This window comes from Carcharhinus amblyrhynchos, chromosome 19 (genome assembly GCF_965287045.1).
Source record: "Carcharhinus amblyrhynchos chromosome 19, sCarAmb.v2.hapA, whole genome shotgun sequence".
Classification (NCBI taxonomy): domain Eukaryota; kingdom Metazoa; phylum Chordata; class Chondrichthyes; order Carcharhiniformes; family Carcharhinidae; genus Carcharhinus; species Carcharhinus amblyrhynchos.
In genome coordinates, this window is record NC_137342.1 from 11800737 (window position 1) to 11826164 (window position 25428).

The 25428-nt window shown below is 44.0% G+C and overlaps 1 protein-coding gene across 3 annotated transcripts in view; it reads left to right on the forward strand.

Moving 5' to 3' along the window:
- Window positions 1-922: 922 nt before the first annotated feature.
- Window positions 923-25428, forward strand: part of rerg (RAS-like, estrogen-regulated, growth inhibitor) — a 99959-nt gene continuing 75453 nt past the window's right edge. Inside the window, exons 1-2 of one of the 3 annotated variants that reach the window (XM_080207820.1) lie at window positions 923-1006; window positions 9348-9554. In XM_080207820.1, the coding sequence (XP_080063946.1) occupies window positions 9494-9554 (61 nt within the window). In that variant the 5' untranslated portion in view covers window positions 923-1006; window positions 9348-9493. Of the gene's footprint in view, window positions 1007-3534; window positions 3642-8117; window positions 8294-9347; window positions 9555-25428 lie in introns of those variants that run through there. The other 2 variants (XM_080207821.1, XM_080207818.1) reach the window with 2 other exon arrangements.

Sequence of the window (25428 nt, forward strand, 5' to 3'; positions counted from 1 at the left end):
ATCAATGCCTCTACTTTCTCAGAAGACTAAGGAAATTTGGCATGTCAGCTATGACTCTCATCAACTTTTACAGATGCACCAGAGGAAGCATTCTTTCTGGTTGTATCACAGCTTGGTATGGCTCCTGCTCTGCCCAAGACTGCAAGGAACTACAAAAAGTTGTGAATGTAGCTCAATCCATCACACAAACCAGCCTCCCATCCATTGACTCTGTCTACACTTCTCGCTGCCTCGGCAAAGCAGCTGGTATAATTAAGGACCCCATGCATCCTGGACATTCTCTCTTCCACCTTCTTCCATCGGGAAAAAGATATAAAATTCTGAGGTCATGTACCAACCAATCAAGAATAGTTTTTTCCCTGCTGCTGTTAGACCTTTGAATGGACTTATTTTGCGTTAAGTTGATCTTTCTCTACACCCTAGCTATGACTGTAACACTACATACTGCACTCTCTTGTTTCCTTCTCTATGAATGGTATGCTTTGCCTGTATAGCGCACAAGAAACAATGTTTTTCACTGTATGCTATTAGATGTGACAATAAATAAAATCAAAGGTTGACTCAATTAGCATTAAACCAAAAAAAGTATGAATAGTGTGGGCTGATTTTTTTTTCCCAAATGGGGAATAGTTATAAAGCTGTTAGATTACAATAATAGACCAATATTTTTGACACAAAAAAAGTCAATTTAATATAGAAAATTGCTATCCTTTAGCAAGTAGGATTTGATTTCCTGTAAAGTGTCAAATGGATTTACAGCTCAGGTTTATTCTGTGATTTCGAAGCTTAGGCCCTGGAAAGGGATCAGTGATTTAAATCTGCCTGTCCTCTGTGTGGATCAAAAATGTAATCAATGACCAAAGCGTAATTGTTTCAAGTTATAATCAAAGTGAATTAAATTGTCCATCACTAACCCTTATATAAAAACAATGTCTTTGGTTGGATATGCTATCGTTGGAATGGAGTTGTAGGGAGACAGTCCTGTGTGCGTGAACAACACCTTACCGTAAGTCTGTGCGATGGTTTAATGTCCAACATGTTGGAAACTGTGTCTCTGGTGCAGACGTGTGGGAATGTATTGTAAGGTTTGCGTTTTTGAAGAGATTTCTGCTGTGTCTGGAGGGTGGATATTGCCTTTGGGAGAGCTTTCCCAAAGTTAGATGTTTGATTATTATTGAGCATTGCACAGCCTGTGAGGGATGGATTAAATTCTTGACCTGCATTCGGGCGAAATTAAATGTGAGGTGCACGTGAGTTAAGGGATATTTGCTTTGTATAAAAATAAGTTAAAACAAAATGCATACCGAGGAAAACTGAGCAGTTTGGATGATGGGGAAATATATCTGAAGGGGGAGGTGCTTTGGCTGTAAGGGAAACAGTGTGAAAATGGTTAGGACAAAATAGACAGCAAAATAAAACTAAACCAATTCTGCATCCTAAACTCTAGTTCATTCTTGATTCTTAAAGCACGGTTACAAAGCAAATTTAGTGCTTTCTTTCGTTAAGTACTTTGAGTGTTTGTGGATAACAGCAAAGTTCACTTTTTTTTAGGCCCAATTCATTTCAGAACCACTCTATGCAGATTGATAAACATGTTTTAGGATAAAATATTAGAATTTTATTAGGTATCAATGTTCTACCAAGTACATTGTTCCAACCTATGTTAACAAAAGAGAGTTTATGATGTGTAATACTTGGCCAGAGAGTAAAGTATAAAGGTTTCAGATGATTGTATGACAATTTATGACATTTTAAAAAAATTATGCATGTATATTGAATCAATGTAACAATTTTAATATGCATAATTCTTTAGTATTGCAATTGTTGTATAATTACATATTATATCACTTGCACAGGTTAAATGATAGAATGCAGTACACACATGTAACATTATGGTTAGTGATAAAAACAGAAAATGCTGGAAAATCTCCACAGGTTTGACAGTATCGGTAGAGAGAGAATAGAGCCAATGTTTAGCATCTGGATGACCCTTCATCAGAACTGATGAAGGTCATTTAGACTTAACGGTGGCCCTATTCTCTCCCCACGGATGCTGTCAAACCTGCGGAGATTTTCCAGCATTTTCTCTTTTTTTGTTTCAGATTCCAGCATCTGCACTATTTTGCTATTTTAATTAGCAAATCTTGAAGTAGGTCTTGGCTTTTAGCTGGCCCTGGGAACTAGCTCAGGTGCATATCCAACTCTTTGCTTGCACATTGGTGGATTATATGAGGCAAGAACAGGAGACCAGCAATGGGATGGAGACTAAATTTCGATGGGTTGGAAGGTTAAGTTTCAACAAAACTTCTCCTGGTTTAACATCAGTGGCTATGCAACATTGTCAAATTGAACTACCTTCCATCGTCCCCAGTCCACAATGACCAGATGGAAAAATGTGCATTTGAGGAGTGGAAATGCTTGCTTTATCATCTTTTAAACTTTGTTTTTTATTAGTCACAAGTAAGACTTACATTAACACTGCAATGAAGTTACTATGAAATTCCACACTCCGGCACCTTTTGGGGTCAATGCACCTAACCAGCACATCTTTCAGACTGTGGGAGGACACCGGAGCACCCGGAGGGAACCCATGTACACATGGGGAGAATGTGCAAACTCCACATAGACAGTGACCCAAGCCGGGAATTGAACCCGGATCCTTGGCATTGTGAGGCAGCAGTGCGAGCCATTCTGCCATTGTGCCGTCCATCTAGTGCCATCAGGTCGTATGATTTGTTTTCCTTGATACAGATTCAAAAGGGAATAGTTTAGATTATAGAGCAGTTAATGATGCATTCAGAATACATATGAGCGCTCACATGAGGGAGGCAGGTCTTTCACTTTGGAAGGATGAGTGTTATCAGTTGTATTTGCAGATTGAAAACATTTGCCTTTTCAACCCTGTGTCTACACATATTCTGACTGCATGCTGTAAAATCCATTTTGAAATATGAAATTGTTTCCAAGGTAAAGATAGTAGCTTGTCAGCTGAAGACTTTCAAAGACGGGAAATTTACGATGGGGATTAGTTTGGGTGATGGCAATAAATTGCTAGATTTATACAGGCTCTGCAGTCAGTTACATATCATTCCCCACTTCTGGAATGATTTAACTGTTTTCCTACTCCCAACAGTGGCTGATGCTGCAACTAATTTACAACGTCACCTTGTTGCTCAATGATTAAACAGCCGCTCCCAAAAGTATACCTTGTCTCCTGTGATCAAGAAGCTCCAGCTTTTCTGTAATTTGCCAGTACAAACCTGCCTATCCCGAGGATTAATAAGATACTCTACTTACTATAATCCGCTTTATAGCCGAAATGTAGATTTTTTTTTTACAACTTGACCAATCTTACTTTGAAATGCTGAATATTAAACACTAACCAGTTTTTAAGGATGGGCAGGGATTAGTTTCTAATATAAAATTAGAAATACAAAGCCCAAAGATTCAGCGGAATAAGCTGAATAATAGTGTGGACTGCTGGCATTAAAGCTACTGAAGCTCTTTCAATCTTGGGCCATGTATTTGATGTTACATAGTGACTGGCACTGATTCGATTTCCTCAATTTCTGACCACCTAGGCCACTGGACAACCCCCTTTGTGTGTCCACCTCAGGACCCGATGAAACCAACGTCAGCATGTATGTAACTACTGTAAAAATTCTCTTCCGCTGATACCCCTGTGTTTTAATTACAGTGAAATTCATCAAATAAGATTAAAGTTGTTGCTTGAGATGGGGGCATGTAAGGCAGAGAATTTGCGCAGCTTGATTAACTAATTTGTCCATCTGCAGATTTTTTTTTAAGAGATCAATGATTTGAATTGTAAGTTATGATAGACATAATATGATAGAGTTTTGGAGGTAGATTTTGCTTTGCTGTGATATCTAAAATTGCATAGGATAGCAGTGGGAATGGAATCAATATTATGCACTCATGTCCACTGCTTCTATCTCACAGCCCTAACTGAGAATTTGCCCTCCTGGGAGCATGAATGATTGCTCCTTCCTTATCCACGTCATACTAATTACAGGGGATCCAACAGGGTTTGTCTTCTCATCTGCCCTGTTAATGTTGCTCCAAAGGTGCATGATCACAGTAAGTCCAGGGGTGCTGGCAGGAATGGCTTTGAATGAAGGTGGCTGGGGAAAAGATCACATTTAATGGGGACAGTGATACTTGGTGGGCTAGAGCTGCATCTCTGGGCGACCGCCTCTCACTAACAGCAATGATGTAGCAGACACTCTGCCAACGCGTGTGTTTGCTCTATCATTGAATTAACTATAGCTGAGTGGGTGAGCTAATTGCCACATAGTAGTTTTAATATCCGCTGGTGGGAACACTGCCGCATCTTTCTCTAAAAGCTCATCAATCAGCTATTAACAGAATCGAGCTGACAACGGCAGATTTTTTTTTGGAAAATACAATTTCTAAAATTTCTCTTTTTTTTCCATGATCAGAAAAAAGGTAGAGAGTATTGTAGAAAATGGAAAAAATTGAATTGGTTCAGTTTGTTCCCACTTTGCTGCCAGTTTCGATGCTCATCACGGCTGCTGTCATTAATCAGGAAGAAACAACAAGCTTCAGAATACAGATTGAAATAAAACACTAAATTGCCCCATTGCTTGCCAGACAGGAATGAACAAGAATGTTAAAAGGTATATGAGCAATCTATGTCTCTCTGATCAGCTAGGACAGCGTGGTGGTTGGCACTGCTGCCCCACCGTGCCAGGGACCTGGGTTTGATTCTTAGTTTGGGTCACTGTATGTGGAGTCTGCATGTTCTCCCAGTGTCTGTGTGGGTTTCCTCCGGGTGCTCCAGTCTCTTCCTGCAGTCCGAAAGACGTGCTGGTTAGGTACATTGGCTGTGCTGAATTCTCCCTCAGTGTACCTGAACAGGCACCGGAGCGTGGCAACTAGAGGATTTTCACAGTAACTTCATTGCAGGGTTAATATAAGCCTACTTGTGACACTAATAAATAAAGATAGATCGAAATAGTCTCAGTAAAACTTGTGCAATGTGTCCCCATAATACTTCTAAATAAAAAATTCAAGCTTCGAGCAGTCTTTTATTTTTAAGTATTCCACCCAATTATATTAACTGTAACTGAGACTGGAACTGAGCAGCGACAGATCAGCCATGATCTTATTGAATGGCGGGGCAGGCTCGAAGGGCTAGATGGCCTACTCCTGCTCCTATTTCTTATGTTCTTATGTAACTCTGTGCCGATTATACTTCTCCAGAAAAAGTAACCTATATTGAAGGATGGTAAGATAAAAAGAGACAGCAAGTGAACTTGAATTTATACAGAGCTTTTTAAATTCTCAGAATGCTCCATGGTAAACTGCATGGTTAATAGTTTTCAAGTGCTCCTGTTGTTGTTGTTCAGAGAAACGCAGCAGTTGGTTTGTGAATAGTAATGTTCCACCAACAGCAGGGAAGAAAGCAAGTAATTGTGCTGCTTGAGGGGTATGACTCCCTTGAACTTCCAAGGCTATGTTTAGGGCCTTGCTTTAACAATTCACCTGTAAGATCGTGCTTCCAGTAATGCAGCTCTCCCTTAGTAGTGCACTTAAGTGTCAGTCCATATGCTCTCAATTGTCTAGAACCTGAGTTGGACTCCCAATATTTTGACTTCTTCTGAGCCAAGCACTAAAACAGTAAAGTCACCATAATCCAAGATGACCAAAGGCTGCGACCAGTGAACCTGAGGATCACCACACGTCAGGCGAGGGACAAGGTTGAGAAGGTGGGGCCTTCATGTGGTATAGGAACCGAATTCATGCTTTGGCATCACACTGCATCACTAACAAACTGTCCAGCCAACTGATGCTAAAGCGACTCCCACTAAAACAGTAAGTGTTCTATAAAGACTAACTCACTATTTTCAGTGGGGAGCTTTAACTGTGTAAATGTAGGAGATACAGTACATGCTGACTGGCGCGCCTTTTGAGTGAGGCTTCTTGCTGAGGGCACAAGACTGATGGAAGTGGTTTAGCAGCAGCACAGATTTGAATAAGCAGAAATATCAATAAACATTCTGCTTTCATTGTGATGAACCATGAATTTGCTTTAGAGTTGGATATGCATTCTGCAAGGTTTCTTTAATCAAAGAATAAAAATTTTTGAAATAAGGCTTTTAGCATTAACAAGTTTAGGCTGGTGCTTAGTAACCAAGTTTTGCATCGCAAGCCCTCACAATAGCAATGACCAGATAAGCTGCCCTTTTAAAGTAATGCTAGTTCAGACAGGTATATCCTGGATTCAACTATACATTTTGAGTGTGAGTTGAAATTGTCTAAATCTATTACTATCTGGTTTCCGTGTCAATTTCTGGCAGAAGCAGCTGTTTTGCTTTGCAGCCTTTGCACTCTTGCATCAGAAAGTTGTAAGCTGAAGTCTCACTTGACCACATGCTGTACTGTGACACTTCAGTGCAGTGCTGCGGGAATTGTTGGAGGTGCCACCTTTCAGACAAGATGGAAAACCAACAACCGCCCACTTGGGTCAATATAGAAGATCCCATGGCTTTATTTCAAACAAAGGCAGATGAGTTCTCCCGAATGCCTTGAGAACTCATCTGCCCTTGTTCGAAATAAAGCCATGGGATCTTCTATATTGACCCAAGTGGGCGGTTGTTGGTTTTCCATCTTGTCTGAAAGGTGGCACCTCCAACAATTCCCGCAGCACTGCACTGAAGTGTCACAGTACAGCATGTGGTCAAGTGAGACTTCAGCTTACAACTTTCTGATGCAAGAGTGCAAAGGCTGCAAAGCAAAACAGCTGCTCCTGCCAGAAATTGACACGGAAACCAGATAGTAATAGATTTAGACAATTTCAATGTGCACTCAAAATGTACAGTTGAATCCAGGATTCTAAACACAGCATGGCACAGTGGTTAGCATTGCTGCCTTTTAATGCCAGGCACCGGGTTCGATTCCGGCATGGGCTGACTGTCTGTGTGGAGTTTGCATATTCTCTCTGTGTCTGTGTAGGTTTCCTCTGGATGCTCCGGATTCCTCCCAAACTCCAAAGATATGCAGGTTAGGCTGTGTTAGATTGCTCCTTAGTGTCCCAAAATATGTAGATTAGGTGGATTAGCCATGCTAAATGTAACAGCCGTGCTGTTACTAGGGGCCATAACTATAGGGTTCATGGTGGGAGATAATAGGAGGGATGTCCAAGGTAGATTCTTTACTCAGAGAGTGGTTGGGGTGTGGAATGTACTGCCTGCTGTGATAGTGGAGTCGGACACTTTCGGAACTTTCAAGCGGTTATTGGATAGGCGCATAGAGCACACCAGAATGATAGGGAGTGGGATAGCTTGATCTTGGGTTTGGACATAGCTCGGCACAACATCGAGGGCCGAAGGGGCTGTACTGTGCTGTAATGTTCTATAAATTGTTCCTCTATTGTCCCAAGATGTGAAAGTTAGGTGGGTTGGTCATGCAAGGGACAATTTAGCCACTTGGTGCCCCAAGATCATAGAATCCCTACAGCACAGAAGTAAGCCATTCGGCTCATCGAGTCTGTACTGACCACAATCCCACCCAGGCCCTATTCCCGTAACTCTCACTGACCCTGCCAATCCCCCAGACTATTTAACATGGCCAATCAACCTAACACACATCTTTGGAGTAGCAAATGTGTAGGGATGTGTAGGTTAGGTGGATTAGCCATGCAAAATTGCCTCTTAGTGTCCCAAAATGTGTAGATTTAAGTGGATGAGCCATTGTAAAATGGACAGGGTTATGGGGATAGGGTGGGGAGTGGGATTGAGTAAAAGTCCCAGGAGAGTCAGTGCAGGCTCGATGGGTTGAATGGCCTCCTTCTGCACTGTTGCGATTCTAAGCTTCTGACCTTGGGGCGGGGCGGAGGCAGAGAAAATAGAGCACACCCACAGTCTTCTACTTTCTTATTTCTCCTGTCATCTGTCAGGGATGTTCTCTCACCGTCTCAAGTGTGTCCCTGATCTGGCAGCAGTGAGATGCCAATCCCGTGCACCTTCTGCTGCGCTCCAGTCCGCATATTGCGGCCGATCCGCTGGAGGAGGCTCCGCTCTCTCTGTCAAAGGCACATCCCAACCTCAGCCGCCAGGCACTCCTCTGCTGAGTGGCGGAGTCGCTGGTAGGGGGAAGAGGAGGGGGGGAAAAAAAGCCCTCCCGAACCTGCAACCCAGGAGGACAACCCACATATATATCTCCAGCCGGGCTGCTGCACAGTGCTTGTCCTGAGCTGGAGGGTGGCAGAGCTGCAGAGGGAGAGAGGAGTCTGAGCAGATGGAACCAGCCGGTGTGTTGTGTATGTTGTGTTTTGTGTGTGTGCTGTGCTTGTTTTGTTCCTGTTTGCCTCCTGCAGTTTTAGCAAGGGGGATTATTTCTAGGTGGAGATGGAAAGTTAATGATACACACTGGGGAGGGTGGAAACTGAATGGTGCATTGAGAGTTACCGGGGATGTCGGAGTGGGGGGCAGTGACAGTGCCGAGTGTACATGCAGTACCTTCTGCTCCTCATTCAGTGCAGAAGTGGTGGGATGTGGAGTGGATATCCACCTCCCACCCAGTCATCTCCCCCGTTCCCCCCCCCCCCCACCCACCTTGTGGCATTTGGGAATGAGTGTGGGCGAGGTAGAGCCAGGTCTGCCCCCTGTTCCCCTGAGCCAGGTCTGCCCCCTGTTCCCCTGAGCCAGGTCTGCCCCCTGTTCCCCTGAGCCAGGTCTGCCCCCTGTTCCCCTGAGCCAGGTCTGCCCCCTGTTCCCCTGAGCCAGGTCTGCCCCCTGTTCCCCTGAGCCAGGTCTGCCCCCTGTTCCCCTGAGCCAGGTCTGCCCCCTGTTCCCCTGAGCCAGGTCTGCCCCCTGTTCCCCTGAGCCAGGTCTGCCCCCTGTTCCCCTGAGCCAGGTCTGCCCCCTGTTCCCCTGAGCCAGGTCTGCCCCCTGTTCCCCTGAGCCAGGTCTGCCCCCTGTTCCCCTGAGCCAGGTCTGCCCCCTGTTCCCCTGAGCCAGGTCTGCCCCCTGTTCCCCTGAGCCAGGTCTGCCCCCTGTTCCCCTGAGCCAGGTGGAGATGGAAAGACTCTTTGCATGCTGTTCCTGCCAGCAGTACCGTTAGTCACCATATCTGCAGTGAGAAATGATTGTAATGCTCCCCATTGCTGAAAGTGCCAATGTAATTACAGGTACAGCACCTTCCCTGGAAAACGGGCAAGTCTGAAAGCCTGCTGAAACATCTCCATTCTGTCAAAGATTTCTCTTGGTTGGTGCCCAGGGGATTACTAAGTAAAAAGTAACTTTTAACCTGTTTTTCTTCTCTTCCCCCCCCCCCCCCATTCAATCTCTCCATCGCTCTCTCAGAGGGTCCCTCTTCAGCCGGAATGAAATGGTGAACTTCGACTTTGGGATTGACAAAAGTTTATTTCTTCCTGCCGGGATTTGTTTGCTCTCTCTTGCTGCTCACCGATTGAATACCGAGCCGGTTCCCTTCCCGAACTCTTTGGACCATGGCGAAGAGTGCCGAAGTCAAACTCGCCGTCTTCGGGAGAGCTGGCGTTGGCAAGTCAGGTACAAAGAAAATAGATACAAATGGGGTGGGGGGCGGTCAAATCTCGGGAGATGACCTGTAACCAAGTATAATTTTGTCTCTCTCCACCACCCCCCCCCCCCCAACCCCTGTCTCAGCTCCTTTGATATGATCTATGTTGTAAATTGCTATCGTACCAGGGAGCTGTCATTGAGTACAATGCAACAATGTGGATCTATCCATTCAAACGGCTGGGGACGGGTGACTGGTTTAAATTGAAATGTGGAATTGGCAATATTTACCCTAATCCACAGAATGCATGAAAGGTCCATCAAAGTCAAGCACCGCGACTGTTCATTATTATTAGTGTGTGGGGAGTGCCAGTTATTTTGATGTTTGTGGCTTGCTGCTGCCTCCCATTCAAGAATATTTCCTTTCACAGAACAGTTGCCTCTCTGAGCCGTGTGCTGCTATTATTTCCCTTGCTGTACCTCCTGTGCTTCACATTGTGGCGTTCAAAGTGCCAGCTCTGAATACAGGCAGCCAGCTCAGTCAGTGCCATCTGTGGGCAAGTGTGCACCCCCCCCTCACCTCTCTCGTGAGTTGGCACCAGTGTTTTTAGTGCTTGCTCCCAAAACAAAATGCAGGAGAGAATTTTTGAGGTTTTTTTTTCGAGAGATGTGTGAACGTGCATCATAACTGCTGGGATAGGATATGTGTGTGTGTGTGTGGGAAGGGGACGCAGGGAGAATGGAATGTGATTGATTCCATACTGGGTTCACCAACAATAAAAAAAATGAAGAGTGAATCACATCCAAGTCAGTGCCAATTATAACCACAGAGTATTTCATAGTAAGCAGATTAATCTGGAATCTGAAGTTATGTGGAGATATCCAGTTGGTTCTTAAAACTGAAGAGCAAAGTACGTACCACCAAATAATTACTTTTTCAGTAGTCTCCACTCTCCTTCAGTGAGATCAAGTCTGAATTTAATTGCATTTAGAGAAAGGAGGAAAATTTGCTCCTATGTATTACCTGGCAACAAGCTGCTCGCATTCAAGATCTTACCTTTCTGTCAGTGCTTTCAATATTTTAGACTAGATTGCTTGAAATCAAATTTCTTGAACAATGCACATGACCTAATGGTTGTCTTAAAACCTGGCAGGAAGATGGGAGTTGCAACTTCAACTTAATTTTCATAGTATTATTTCCATCCTTTCCGGTTTCCTGTTCTCCTGCACCAGCCAAGATATTATAGACCCCCTTCGTGGCTGCTCTCATGGTCTGTCTGCACTATCCTCCTATGCTATGAGCAAGTGAAACTCATTTACTGACTGGCAGCGAGCTTGGACGTCTGATAAGATTAACTTTTAAATTAGAGTTGTTACAGGGTGGCACAGTGGTTAGCACTGCTGCTTCACAGTGTCAGGGGCCCAGGTTCCATTCCCGGCTTGGGTCACTGTCTGTGTGGAGTTTGCACGTTCTCCCCGTGTCTGTGTGGGTTTCCTCTGGGTGCTCCGGTTTCCTCCCACACTCTCAAGATGTGCAGGTTAGGTGGATTGGCCATGCTAAACTCTCCCTTAGTGTCAGGAGAAGTAGCTAGGGTAAATGCATGGGGTTATGGAAATAAGGCCTGGGTAGGATTGCGGTCAGTGCAGACTCGATGTGCTGAATGTAGGGATTCTATGAGATAGAGGCCATTTGGCCCATCAATTCTGCACTGGTTCTCTGAATGAGCATGATGATTTAGTGCCATTACCCTGCTCATTGTTCCTATTCAAGCAATTATCCAAAGCCCTCTTCAAGGCATCATTGTCACTGATAAAAGTGGGGAGATGATTGCAAAGTCAAATGGTATTAGTTTAAACCTTATTAGTGTCACAAGTAGGCTTACATTAACAATGCAATGAAGTTAAGTCACCACACTCTGGTGCCTGTTCGGGTACACTGAGGGAGAATTTAGCACCTAACCAGCACATCTTTTAGACTGTGGAGGGAAAGCGGAGCATCCAGAGGAAACACACACAGACACACGGGCAATGTGCAAACTCCACACAGACAGTGACCCCAGCCGGGAATCTGACCGACAGTTGTCGCTCTTTTGTCAGGTTGGGTATCCCATGCTGATTATTTTCACTTTTAGTTTTAGCAAATCTAAGGTAGAACAACAACAACAATGAAATTGTGAGGGGCTTTGGGCTGCAATCAGTATAACATCTGCCACAGTCGGCAACACCACAGTGTAGAATTGGAGCCGTGGTTACAGAAGCCCCTGCAGACAGTCAGCAGAGGAAGCCAAATGCTCCATTGAAAATAACAGATGGCAGACAAGCACAATGTTGTCATGTTTTACATGAATGCCTGAGAGCAGGTCCCAAAAGTTAGTTAGCAGGAGTAAGTGGCAATGTTGGAAAATATTTTTCGAGCTAAATATATTTGATTGGATAGTTGCCATTGCCCGTATCTGTTTTTAAAGTTATTTGTCTTCCCCTCTGGGATCATTCTCCATTCCCTGATATCAAGGATAGTTTGGAAGATCGACTGCCAGGCATCTATTGTATTTGACCACTTGTAGTTAAGTTTGAATTTATTTATCAGTGTCACAAGCAGAATAGTAGAATCCTACAGGGCAGAAGGAGGTCATTTGGCCCATCAAGTCTGCACCAACCACAATCCTTCTCAGATCCTATCCCTACTACCCCATAATCTCTTGCATTTATCCTATGTAATCCTCCTGACACTGAGGCAATTTTAATAAACCAAGAAAATGAATTACTCCAGCTAAACAAGAAGTTTAATAATAATGAAGTTAATTTTGTTTAAAAATGATTTGAATACAGAATACCCACCATGTTAACATGGTCAATCTACTAACCCGCACATTTTTGGACAGTGGGAGGAAACTGGAGCACCCGGAGGAAACCCACACAGACACTGGGAGAATGTGTATTCTCCTCATAGACAGTGACCCAAGCTAGGAATCGAACCTGGATCCTTGGCGCTGTGAGACAGCAGTGCTAACCACTGTGCCACCATGCTACCCAGCCTTACGTTAGCCCCTAGGCTTACATTGACACTGTAATGAAGTTACTGTGAATATTTCCTAGTCGCTGCACGCTGGAGCCTGTTTGGGTACACTGAGGGAGAATTTAGCATGGCCAATGCATCTAGCCAGCAAATCTTTTGGACTGTGGGAGGAAACCGGAGGAGACCCACACAGACATGGGGAGGACAGTGACCCAAGCCGAAAATTGACCAGGCACTGACTTCCCGTTCCCCTTCCTTTAGACCTTTCAAATATCCCATACTACAGGACAGACTCCCATTTTACCCCCAACTCCTGCAATGTCATAACAGTTGCCAGAGTGCCTTTATACGATGTTCACATAAGAACATAAGAAATAGGAGCAGGAGTAGGCCATCTAGCCCTTCGAGCCTACCCCGCCATTCAATAAGATCATGGCTGATCTGTCGTGTCTCAGTTCCACATTCCCGCCCTCTCCCCATAACCCTTAATCCCCTCTCTTATCAAAAACCCATCAACCCGCGTCTTAATTATATTTAATGAGGCAGCCTCCACCACTTCAACGGGCAGAGAATTCCAGAGATCCACCACCCTCTGAGTGAAGAAGTTCCTCCTCAACGCTGTTCTAAACTGCCCCCCCTTTATCTTGAGGCTGTGCCCTCTAGTCCTACTGTCCTTTCTGAGCAGGAAGAGCCCCTCCACCTCTATCCTATCCATCCCATTCATCATCTTATATGTCTCAATGAGATCTCCCCTGTATTTCCACTTTACATTGCCTACTTGTATGTGTCTATTCTTTGGTTTCCTGATAATTCTGCTGCCAATATCACATGCTTGTGCAGCTATTCCACACTGTTCCCCCTTTCCTGCCCTTCACAGGTTCGAGAAAGCAAAGGGATGCTGAGAAGGGTTAGTTCAGCAATGCAAAAAAAAGAACCTAGTGCGACTGTACTGTTACAAGACTCTAATCACTGGTGATATGATGGCGGGCTAGTCTCATTTTCCCAACTATTTTCCTTTGCTTTTGTTTATAGATGTCACTTTGGGAGTTGGATAGGGTGAAGAACAATTGACGTGGAAAATGATACACGGGGGGGTTAGACGACAAATAGAACCAGATACACAGATAGAGAAAGAGATGGAGATAATCTGGGACTTCAGACGGATGGGAATAAAATATTCAGGAGCACTGATCTCAGTACCATTGATCAGAATGGTAAAAAACAAAGATTAAGATGGAGAGGGATTGTGAAGTTAGAGGTGAGAGAGAAGAATCAGGTAACCTGCTTTTACTTGTACCCTGTGTACAGTGAGGTGATTGGCAATTTTCTCTAGACATTCACGTGATATTTAATTCTTAGGCAGAATTAAAGTTCGTAGGAAAGTAAGAGTCGCTGAGGGGGAAAAAGATTTTTCTTTGGCATGAAGGAAGAAAGGTTTTCGGAGGTAGCTTTAGTTAAGGAGCTCCACTTGAGGTCATTGGAGGTCGGCCAAGTATCTCAATAACTGAAGCAGGACCAAAGACAGAGCCATTAAAGGTAAAAGCTTTTGCTTAACCTTGTGAGACAGGAAGAAACCGCACCTTGAAAGGCTGGAAAGATACTAGATTGTTGCTGTTCCATTGAAAGCATAAGGAGAAAATAAAGGTGCATCGTTAATGCTTTCCTGTTAATCAACCATCAGCATTTTCTCTCACTGCTACTTGGGATTTTTCTTGGGCAAATTAGCAACTCTTTGGGAGCAAAAGCACTACAAATGCAACAAGTGTTGACATAAAATGTGGAAACGTGTGAACTCAGGCAGCTGCCATTGCAGAGTCCCTGCGCAGAGACTTTCTCAGCTCATGAATTTTAATCAGTCCCATCCTTCTATTTTATTGCTGCGTTCACGTCTTTACAGAGAAGCTGATTTTTCTCGTCTCTACAGCCTGAAGCTGCTCCACCTCAAGTCCTCTAGCTTTGTGTTCTTAAAAGTTGAAAGTAACACTCATGTATCGGCTTAATCTCTGGAATTCTCTGCCCGTTGAAGTGGTGGAGGCTGCCTCGCTAAATATTTTTAAGACGCGGGTTGATGGGTTTTTGATAAGCGAGGGGATTAAGGGTTATGGGGAGAGGGCGGGAATGTGGAACTGAGCCACGACAGATCAGCCATGATCTTATTGAATGGCGGGGCAGGCTCGAAGGGCTAGATGGCCTACTCCTGCTCCTATTTCTTATGTTCTTACATTAATCTTGACTGCACATTGAAGGGAGAACTTCAGGGATGGCACAGTGATTAGCACTGTTGCCTCACAGCACCAGGGAATTGGGTTCAATTTCCGGCTTGGGTCCCTATCTGTGTTGAGTTTGCACATTCTCCCCATGTCTGCATGGGTTTCTCCAGGTGCTCCAGTTTCTCCTGTCACTTCAAATAAGCCTGGGTTAGGTTGATTGGCCATGCTAAATTGACCCTAGTGTCAGAGGTTTAGCAGGGTAAATGGGAATTGGGCCTGAGTGGTGCAGTCTTGATGGGTAGAATGGCCTCCTTCTGCACTGCAGGGATTCAATGATTCTATAACCATCGGATTCAGTGGACTTTGGGCACCTTGAAGGAAGCTAATGAGCATACAGTGAAATTATCTACAAAAGAAATTAGTGCAGGATGATAGAGTAAATCATTGGTGCAAAGAACAGAGAGAACAAAGCATTTTGTTAATGTGTATAAGTGTCAGAGGGTGAACCATCAATGACAGCATTGATTTTGACTGGATACTAGTCAGCATTGAATATTGGCATGATGGCACAGTGGTTAGCACTGCTGCCTCACAGCGCCAGGGTTCTGGGTTTGATTCCCGGCTTGGGTGGCGATGAGGAGAATTTCACAGTAACTTCATTGCAATGTTAATGTAAGCCTTACTTGTGGCTAATAAATAAATAAACTAACTTTAGAAACATCTTTTGGGAAAGGGAAACTACTTGCTTGTTTGGATCCTGTGAAATATTTAGTTTCCTTCAGTGCATTTTTATTTTGTGGGCACATCACCAAAGGAACATAAGCGAAGACCATTATCATTGGCCACTTTGTCAAGACATTTGGTCCTAAATATTTGACAGCATTTGGAACCTTTATTCCCACCTTTTAGGAGCTCACGACACAGGAAATATTGGCCATGATCTCGCATCATGTTCATACTTTTATCCTTAAATTTGTCTTGATGATGTCATTTTAAAATATTGAGATTGAACATGCTGACACTGTGATAGGTCAATAATATCACTTCTTTGGAATATAACTCAGTGAACTATTAAAAATGACCTTATTTATGAGCTACACAGAATTTTTAAATTTAAAACATCAGTTGAAAGAAAATAAGCTTGTAAAATGAGAATACTAAGTTGTGAAAGAGATGGTGTCTCTTGTAATGTTGATTTCCAGGTCTAACATCAGAGCACTCCTGACAATGGGAGAAAATTGGCAGGACTTTCTGTGACAAATATTTAATTTGCTGGTATGATCTTGGATGGAAAAGAACAGTGTGCCAAGCACACTTCTTGCCTAAAATCCCTGCCCTTTGTTAAGATCTTTCCATGACTCAAGTAAATACCTGTACGATAGAGAACTTCCACTAACCCATCTGTCACTCCAATAGGCAAGGTGCAGAGAACGTTGTAATTGAGAGGGCTGAAGCTGTGCTGGGGCAGCACGGCATAGGAGGCAGTTCACAGAAAGTTCGCTGGATTGTTTCCTGGGATGAAGGGTTGTTTCAAGTGGATAAGCGGAACAGGTGGACTGTTCACTCATTGGAGTTTTCAAAAATGAGAGGTGAAACGTACCTGATTCTGAGGGGGTATAACAGGGTAGATGCTGAGAGGATGTTCCTCCCACCATGAGAGAATCTAGAACTGACAGCACAGTTTCAAAATAGAGGGTCTGTTATTTAGGATGGAAATGAGGCACAACTTCTTCCCTCAAAAGTTCCTAAATCTTTGGAATTCTCTACCCCAGAGTGCTGAATCATTGAAATCGATTCAAGGGTGAGTTGACGGCTTCTTCAACTATAAGGTCTTCAAGGGGTGGACAACAGGCAGGAAGGTGGAGTTGCAGTCATGATGAGAACAGTCATGGTCTTATTGAGTGGCAGATCAGGCTCAAAGATCTGTGTGCCCTACTCCTGCTCCTATTATGCTGTTATGTTGAGTACCAAGGATTCGTGGCTACTGAGTTAAAAAGCTGCTGGTGGTTGTGCTGTGGTGACTTGCGGGATTTACATATACCCCTGACCACCTCCCCCACACCATCCCAGCTTTGGCTCATCCAGGACTTAAAACCCAGCCCCGTGCTTGAAGCAAAAATGTGATGTATTGTGCAAAGTAAGGAAAATGCAGTGCTAATGCAAAGGTTATCATAAGAAGCAATAGGAAATTAGATGTGAAAATATATGAGAATAGTTGGAACTTATTAAAAACATCACTAATTGACAATAGCCAAAATATACTGATTAGTTGAGTAGATTTGTAATGTAGAGAAAGTAGATTGTGAAAGCTGTTCTCTGGTCTAATAGTCCAATATCTAAACGATGCTCATATAATTGGTGAAGTTTATTATTGACCTCTTGTGGTAATTGATGTCAGCCTTGGCTGAGAGATCGCACTCCTGTGTCTGAGTCAAAAGGTCGTGGCTTCGGATCCCACTGGAGACCTGCCTGTAACCTCGGCTGACAGTTCAGGGCAGCCAGGAGGGAGCTTCTGTCTTCTGAGTGCAATATTAAACTGAGTCCCCATCTGCTGTCCGAGGCAGATGTAATTGGTGTGATTTAAAGATGAGCAAGGGAGTTTTGGCCAATGTTTACCCCTCAGCCAGTGCCATAAAAGCAAACCGTTTAGCCATTGATCACATTACTTTGTATGGGATTTTGTTGTGTGCATTTTGGCTGCCACCTTGCATTGCAATAGAAATTACAATTCTAACGTGCTGTTCAGCATCTTAGGATGTGGTGGACCCACGTGTCCACTCTTTGCTAATTAAAACGGGAGTTCTACAATGAAGAAAATATCTTCTACACAATTCTACAAAAGGAATTAATTTGTGTTATCTTTGGGTAATTGCCATTACAGATAACAGCTTGTGATTTTTTTTCTTTCTTTACTCTTTGGCTGGCAAGATCAGCATTTGTTGTCCAAACCTAATTGCTAGGCCATTTCAGAGGGTAATTAAGAATCAACCTGGGCTTCTCCGGACCCGCTGCAGTGAATGGAGATTTGGCTGAGTGCCAACTTCTCCATTCTCGCTGGCAGTGGTGGTGGGGTGAACAGCAACAAAGAATTCTGGCCTAGTCTTCAATTGCACATTTTATTAGTTCAGATTCCACGTGGTGGAGTTTGAAAACTTGTCCTCAGAACATTAGCCTGGTCCTCCAGAGTCTAGTCCAGGGACTCCCCAGGTTTGTTGTGTTAAGCATGTATTCCCTCTATATCTTTTGTCAGAGAAGGTTAATATTATGATCTTGCAGTCTGTACATTAGTTCTCCTTAGTAGAAATTCTGCATGACCTACAGATTTTAGGGGGCGGCACAGTTGGCACTGCTGCCTCACAGCACCAAGGACGCGAGTTCGATTCCCGGCTTGGGCCACTGTTTGTGTGGAGTTTGCACATTCTTCCCTTGTTTTGCATGGGTTACCTCTGGATGCTCCGGTTTCCTCCCACAGTCCAAAGACGAGCTGGTCAGGTGAATTAGCCGTGCTAGATTTTCCCTCAGTGTACCCGAACAGGTGCCGGAGTGTGGTGACAAGGGGCATTTCACAGTAACTTCATTGCAGTGTGAATGTAAGCCTACTTGTCACTAATAAATAAACTTTATTTTGGATTTTTCTGTCAACCGTTCCCATGTCGCAGCTCTTACAAATGAAAACCTGTTAAATGTGGGTAATTGTGATAATGGCAGATACCTGAAATGCCACTGTTGTTATTAGTTTAACTGTTTAAAGAATGTTTTGATAAAGCTTTTCTGCTCCCTGTCCTGCGTTGACTGTTCTCATCTATATATTTTTATTTGTGAATCATAGAACTATAAAGATGTATGTCACTTGACTGTGACAGTTTGCTTAAACAATCCAAATCTAACCTTTCTGCCTTGTTCTCTTCCCCATTGCCTCGTGTCTTTATCTCTTTCTAATATGTATGTGGCTTTCCCTTAAAATGTGCAACCTTTACTGCCAGAACCATCCCTTATGGCGTTATATTCCTATCCCAACTGCACTTTGTGTAAAGAAAATGCTTCTAACCTTTCCCCTCACTCTCAGTCAGAATTTGAAATTGATTTTGCTTCTTCACTGAATTCCCAACCAGAGGGAGCAGCCTTTCCCTGTTCGCTCCATTGAAATGCTTCATGAATTTTTTAAAACATCCACTGTTATTTGATGTCAGTCCTGGCTCAATTGTGGCACTCTTGCCTCTCAGTAGATTCATGGCCCACACCAGAGACCTGAGTAAATGGGTTAGGTTGACATATCAGTGCATTGCCCAAGATTTCACCCTTCAGATGATCTGTTAAACTTTGCCCTCTTCAGCCCCCTCAGGTGGCCATCAAGAAATTCCATGAAAGCTGGGTAGTTTTCTCAATGTTCTGTCTGACACTTGCTCTTCAGTCAAGAGCACTAAAACAGACTGTCTGATCATTTAATTTATTGTTGCCTGTGGGCCCTGTTTCTTTGCTAGTTTGCTGCTATTTCCTTGCTACCTCCTGTAATCCACTCCAGCCTCAGCCTTCCTCCAAGGTATCTTCTGAACATATACCTTGGTACCATTCAGCTGCTAAGATCCTAAGCTCTGGAATTGCCTCCCTGATTATTTTTGTCTCTCTCTATGTCTCATTTTTCATAGAATCTACAGCGCAGAAGGATGCCATTTGGCCTATCGAGCCTGCACTGGTGACAATCCCACCCAGGTCCTATCCCCTGTAACCCTATGTATTTATCCTCCCGATACTAAGGGGCAATTTATCATGGCCAATCAACCTGACCCGCACGTAATTGGACTGTGGGAGGAAACCGGAGCAGGCATGGGGAAAATGGGCAAACTCTACACAGTAACCCGAGGCCAGAATTGAACCCAGCACCCTGGCACAAAGAGGCAGCAGTGCTAACCACAGTGCCACTGTGCCCTTGTCCTTCAAGATGCTCCTTAAAACATAACCTCTTGACCAAACCGTTGGTCAGCTGTCCCAGTGGCTCATGATGTGGCTCAATGTCCAAAGCTGTTCGATAATGCTCCTTAAAAGTGGTTTGGGGCACTAGAACTAGAATTCTCCAGCCGTTCATGCCAGCAGGGTTCTCTGTCCCCACTGGCAGTGCACCCTCTGCCATGGACTTTGTGCTTTAGATTTCCGAAGCCTTTCTCCATTTAGAAAATAGTCAACGCGTCCAGTCTTCCTACCAAAGTGCATAACCTCCTATTTTCCCACATGCTCATACTGTTTGACCAGGCCACCACCCCAATCACACCATTGAAATTTAGGTACATTAACCGTTTCATTTTCCCTTCATTTACATGGTATAGGATTTACAGCATGGGAACAGGCCATTCGGCCCAGCTGGTTGGTGCCAGCTAGCTCTGTGAGTATCCTCCCATTTCATTCCCTTCTATTCCCTTTCCTCTTGTGTACTAACCTTTGACTTGAGTAGGAATTGTTATTGACAGTGGCAAGACCCAGCAAACAGCACGCCTCCTTCCTGGAAAAACACTGAGGGCAGTCCAGAGAATCACACCTGTTATAAATGCAAGATGTGTTACTGCCGCATTGAAATAGTGACTGCACTTTATAAATATTTCACCAGCTAGAATGTGATCTGTCATGTCCTGCGATCATGATAAAAGATATTTTGAATGCAAACTCTCATTCTTTAAATCCCTTCATAACCTTCAAAACTGCAGTGAAGTCCCATTATCTCAATCATCTCAGAACTATAGTTTCTCATTCCTGGAATCACCCTCGTGACTCTATTCTGTAAGCTGTCTGTGGCTTTACTGATCTTTACTTTCTTACAGATATATTCCGTGATGCAATTTATACATTTCAAAATTATTTTGGCCTTTTATATTGCTACATCTTTTCTGAGAGTTATGTGTCAAATCCTCTTGTAATTGCTTCAGTGCCTTTCTGTATGGAGTACGGGATGGATAGGATAGAGGTGGAGAGACTCTTCCCGCTCAAAAAAGACAGTAGGACTAGGGGGCACAGCCTCAAGATAAAGGGGAGGCGGTTTAGAACGGAGCTGAGGAGGAACTTCTTCACTCAAAGGGTGGTGAATCTCTGGAATTCTCTGCCCGTTGAAGTGGTGGAGGCTACCTCGCTAAATATTTTTAAGAAGCGGGTTGATGGGTTCTTGATAAGAGAGGGGATTAAGGGTTATGGGGAGAGGGCGGGTAAATGGAACTAAACCACTTTCAGATCAGCCATGATCTTATTGAATGGCGGGGCAGGCTCGAAGGGCTAGATGGCCTACTCCTGCTCCTATTTCTTATTTCTTATGTTCTTAGTTGTAAAGTTTATTTATTAGGTGCCACAAGTAGGCTTGCATCAACACTGCAATGAAGTTACTGTGAAAATCCCCTAGTTGCCACAGCCTGGTGCCTGTTCCGATACACTGAGGAAAAATTTAACATGGCCAATACAGCTAACCAGCACGTCTTTCAGACTGTGGCAGGAAACCCATGCAGACGTGGGGAGAATGTGCAGACTCCACACAGACAGTGACCCAAGCTGCACATCAGACCAGGTCCCTGGCATTGAGGCAGAAGTTATACTTGCCTTCTGTCTGCCTGTTATGCTAAACCATCTGCACCTTCCTGACCTTGTTCATGATCCTCCTCAGAGTTTGCCAAACCTGTTAACTTTCCTGTTGTCGGCCAGTTTTGGCGATTATGTTCTCTACACCCACCTTCAAATCATTAATATGTATAGAACAAAAGCAAACACAGCACCACCCTGGGGGTGGGGGGGGGGGGGTGGTGGGGGGTGGGGGGCGGTCATATTGCTTTCAACTCTTCTGATTAACATCATTTACATTAAGATTTGGTTTCCAACCCATCTCCCTGCATGTTGTTGATATTTCTTTAGACTACATGCATGAATTTAAAACAAATTTCAAGTGGTCACTAATTTTAATTACAGGGCTGGATTTTACGGGCATGATGGCCCAAGCCTCCAAGATTTGTGGGTATATGCCCAGCAGATTGGCAGGCTGGCATTGCCCAAGGGGCACCCCTCCCCTGTCCCCCACCTCATGAGGAGTGGGGGGGCGCCTGAATTGCTTCTGGCCCTACCAGCGAGGCTATCATGGCAGGTCCCCTTCACACACGATCCCTGCCGGAGAGACCCTTCACTGGCGAGATTGCAGAGGCAAGTGAGCCTAGACGATAGTGTCCCAGTTTTGCTTGTAAAATTTAAATCCACTTTAACAATCAGCTTTGCTCCCTTTTTGGGTGTGAGGCTGATCTCGCCAGATATCCAGTGCCAGTAAGATTGTGAGAGGCGACAAATCGGGCATCGGCTGATAAGTGGGGCGAAATGTTAAGAAAGCAGCCTGAGAGTTTACTCATACCTGATGTTAAACTAACTGGTCTATAATCAGGCAGTTTATTCTACCACATTGAGCAATGTTCTTTGTGGTGTAGTCTCCAGTTCCACAGCTTAGTTTGTGTATTTAAAGAGACTCAAGAAATTGTGCCCAGACTCTGTCTACCTTCAGGATATGGTGATTTAACAACCTTGAGTTCTGCGAGCGTTTTCAGAGCCAATTCCTCTCCACAGATAGACCTGCACAATAGTTTGATATGCTTCCCCAATGCACTTGCATTCTGATCTGTAAAAGTTGAAGCAAAATCCCTTTTCATTGGTGGCATTTTTCAGTCCCACTGGTGACACTCCACCCATTCCCCAGTGTTGGAGTGTGCAGGGCATGAAAGACCCTGTAGACATTGGCGGGACCGGAAGATCCCTCTACTGGCCGTCTCTGCCACTGAAAAATACATTGCGGGGGGATACATACCACCCATTTTTTTTTTCACCTCCACTAGACCCTCAAACCGCAACCAAGTGACTCCCTACTTCACCTCTTATTGATCCTCTCTCCAACATTACTTTTTACATGCTTCCAAATACCCTTACTATTACCTTTAATTATATCTGCTGCCACTCCCTTTAACTCATTCTTATCCTTATTTTCGGCCTTGTTTTCGACTCTTTGGATTCTATGTGATTACCTGCAGTATTACTAACGCATTGGCTTTAACTTGAGTTAAAGTTTATTTACTTGTTGCAAGTAGGCTTACATTCATCCTGCAATGAAGTTACTGTGAAAGTCCCCTAGTCATCACACTCTGGCGCCTGTTCGGGGACGCTGAGGGGCAATTTAGCATGACCTAACCTGCACATCTTTGGGCTGTGAAAGGAAACTGGAACACCCGAAGAAACCCATGCAGACCAGAGAGAATGTGCAAACACAGACAATGACCCAAGCCGGGAATCGAACCCAGGTCCCTGGTGCTGTGAGGCAGCAGTGCTAAGCATTGTGTGCTGCCCTAACTTCTCTATTTATCCAAGAAGCTCCATTCTTTGAAGCATCCCCCTTTTTTTGTGTCCTCTGAGAACATCTTAATTTCTAGGAATATCAGTATTCTCCTGACCTGGCATCTCGTATTTAACAGCGCACTAATTAATTTGCTTAGTTTGTTCAGCCAAGTCCTTTTGTATCTCTCTGAGTGTGACGTTTTTCTAGTCTGGTACCTTGATGTTTCTTCTTTTATGTTCCTACGTTGTACATAACTATACAGAGATAGCTTTGAACATTGAATCTCTGCTGTTTGTTTTTGTGTGTCAGCCGCAATCATTCCCAATTGGAGTTGACTTATTCGGTGGTTTGTAAAGGCAATAAGTATTTGTTCAAGAAAGATGAGATAAAAATGTTGGGGTGATAACACAATATTTGACCTCCTATTGGTATCTTTTGAGAATTACATTGACACAGGTGAAGAGTCTATAACCTTGTATTGGTCTCAAACCTATTTGCTCAATTCTGTAAGGGAATCACGGTATGGTAGAACATGAGGTGGGAATTGTGCAGTTCCCTGGATAGTAAATTCAGGATGCGGAATAAAACATGAAGCTTTCATACTGCAAAGGAGAACAGATCAATGTGCAAGTCTTCAGAGGTATTTATCTCCAAATGACTATGTGTGGAAAAGGGAGAAAACTAATTTTTTAAAATATGCAGAGAGCTTGCCAGTTGGAGACAGGTACGGATTGGAAATTTAATAAAATTGTCTGTCAAAGCATACCGCACAAATCCCCAAACTGTCTGTCTTGTTTATGATCTTTCATGTGTTTCAGAACAGCAAATATAAGTTTATTTTATTAGTGCCACAAGTACGCTTACATTCAGATTGAAATGAAGTTGCTGTGAAAATCCCCTACTTGCCTCACTCTGGCGCCTGTTCGGGTACACTGAGGGAGAATTTAGCATGGCCAATGCATGTAACCAGCACGTCCTTTAGACTGTGGGAGGAAACTGGAGCACCCAGAGGAAACCCGTGCAGACACGGGGAGAATGTGCAAACTCCAAAAACAGAGCCAGGCCGGGAGTCAAACTTGGGTCCCTGATGCTGTGAGGCAGCAGGGCTAACCACTGTTGTCACCATACATTAAGAAGTCTCACAACACCAGGTTAAGTCCAACAGGTTTATTTGGTAGCAAAAGCCACTAGCTTTCAAAGCACTGCTTCTTCATCAGGTGAGTGGGATTTCAGTTCACAAACAGGGCACATGATGACACAAACTAAATAACAAAATAATGGTTGGAATTATCTTTAATCAAGTCTTAAAGGTATAGACAATGTGAGCGGAGAGAGGGGTAAGCACAGGTTAAAGAGATGTGTATTGTCTCCAGACAGGACAGTTAGTGAGATTTTGCAAGCCCAGGCAAGTCGTGGGGGGTTACGGATAGTGTGACATGAACCCAAGATCCCGGTTGAGGCCGTCCTCGTGTGCGGAACTTGGCTATCAGTCTCTGCTCAACGACTCTACGTTGTCGTGTGTCGTGAAGGCCGCCTTGGAGAACGCTTACCCGAAGATCAGAGGCTGAATGCACCGTACGGCCCAGGGCTGACTCCCTCCAATTGGATTGTGTGTTCAATGTGGGTGGAGGGGGTGCAAGATCTGTGTGAGATTTTGTTAGAGGAGCATCTTGTTTACTTGAAGTGGTTTTGTGAAAGTCAGTGATTTGAGCGTGGGCTGCATTGCAGGGGCTTCCTGGAGTTTTCAATTCAGAAGCTTTGCTGGTTCCAAGTGCTGCCCTGAGGAATGCAGTGTGGAAATCAGGAGCTGGAGTAGTGGGGAAATAAAACTTTATCCAGTCATGAGTAAGAACCAGTAAACGCATACCGCAGGCAGCCCAAGCATCTGGCTCAAGTACTAATACTAGCTGACGCAGGATAAATAAAACTTGCTTCCAGTTTTAATTATTTACGTTCCCAGATCTTCAGATGATTCCTAAATTAGCTTTCATTGATTTTTCATTTCTGTCTTGACGCTGTTGTCAATCTGTGAGGTTAATGAGAATCTTGCTATTTTTTTTAAATTCGTTTTATGGGATGTGGGCACCGCTGGCAAAACCAGTATTTGTTGACCATCCCTAACTGGCCCTACATTTGAGAGGGTATTTGAGGGTCAATCACATTGCAGTGGATCTGGGGTCACTTGTAGGTCAGATAAGGATGGCAGATTTCCTTCCCTAAAGGAGTTAGTGAACCAGATGGGTTTTTCTGACATTTGACGATGGCTTCATGGTCTTCATTATACTTTTTAATTCCAGATTTTTTGTTTATTTCTGCAGTACTTAAGGCATTTGGATCTGCCAG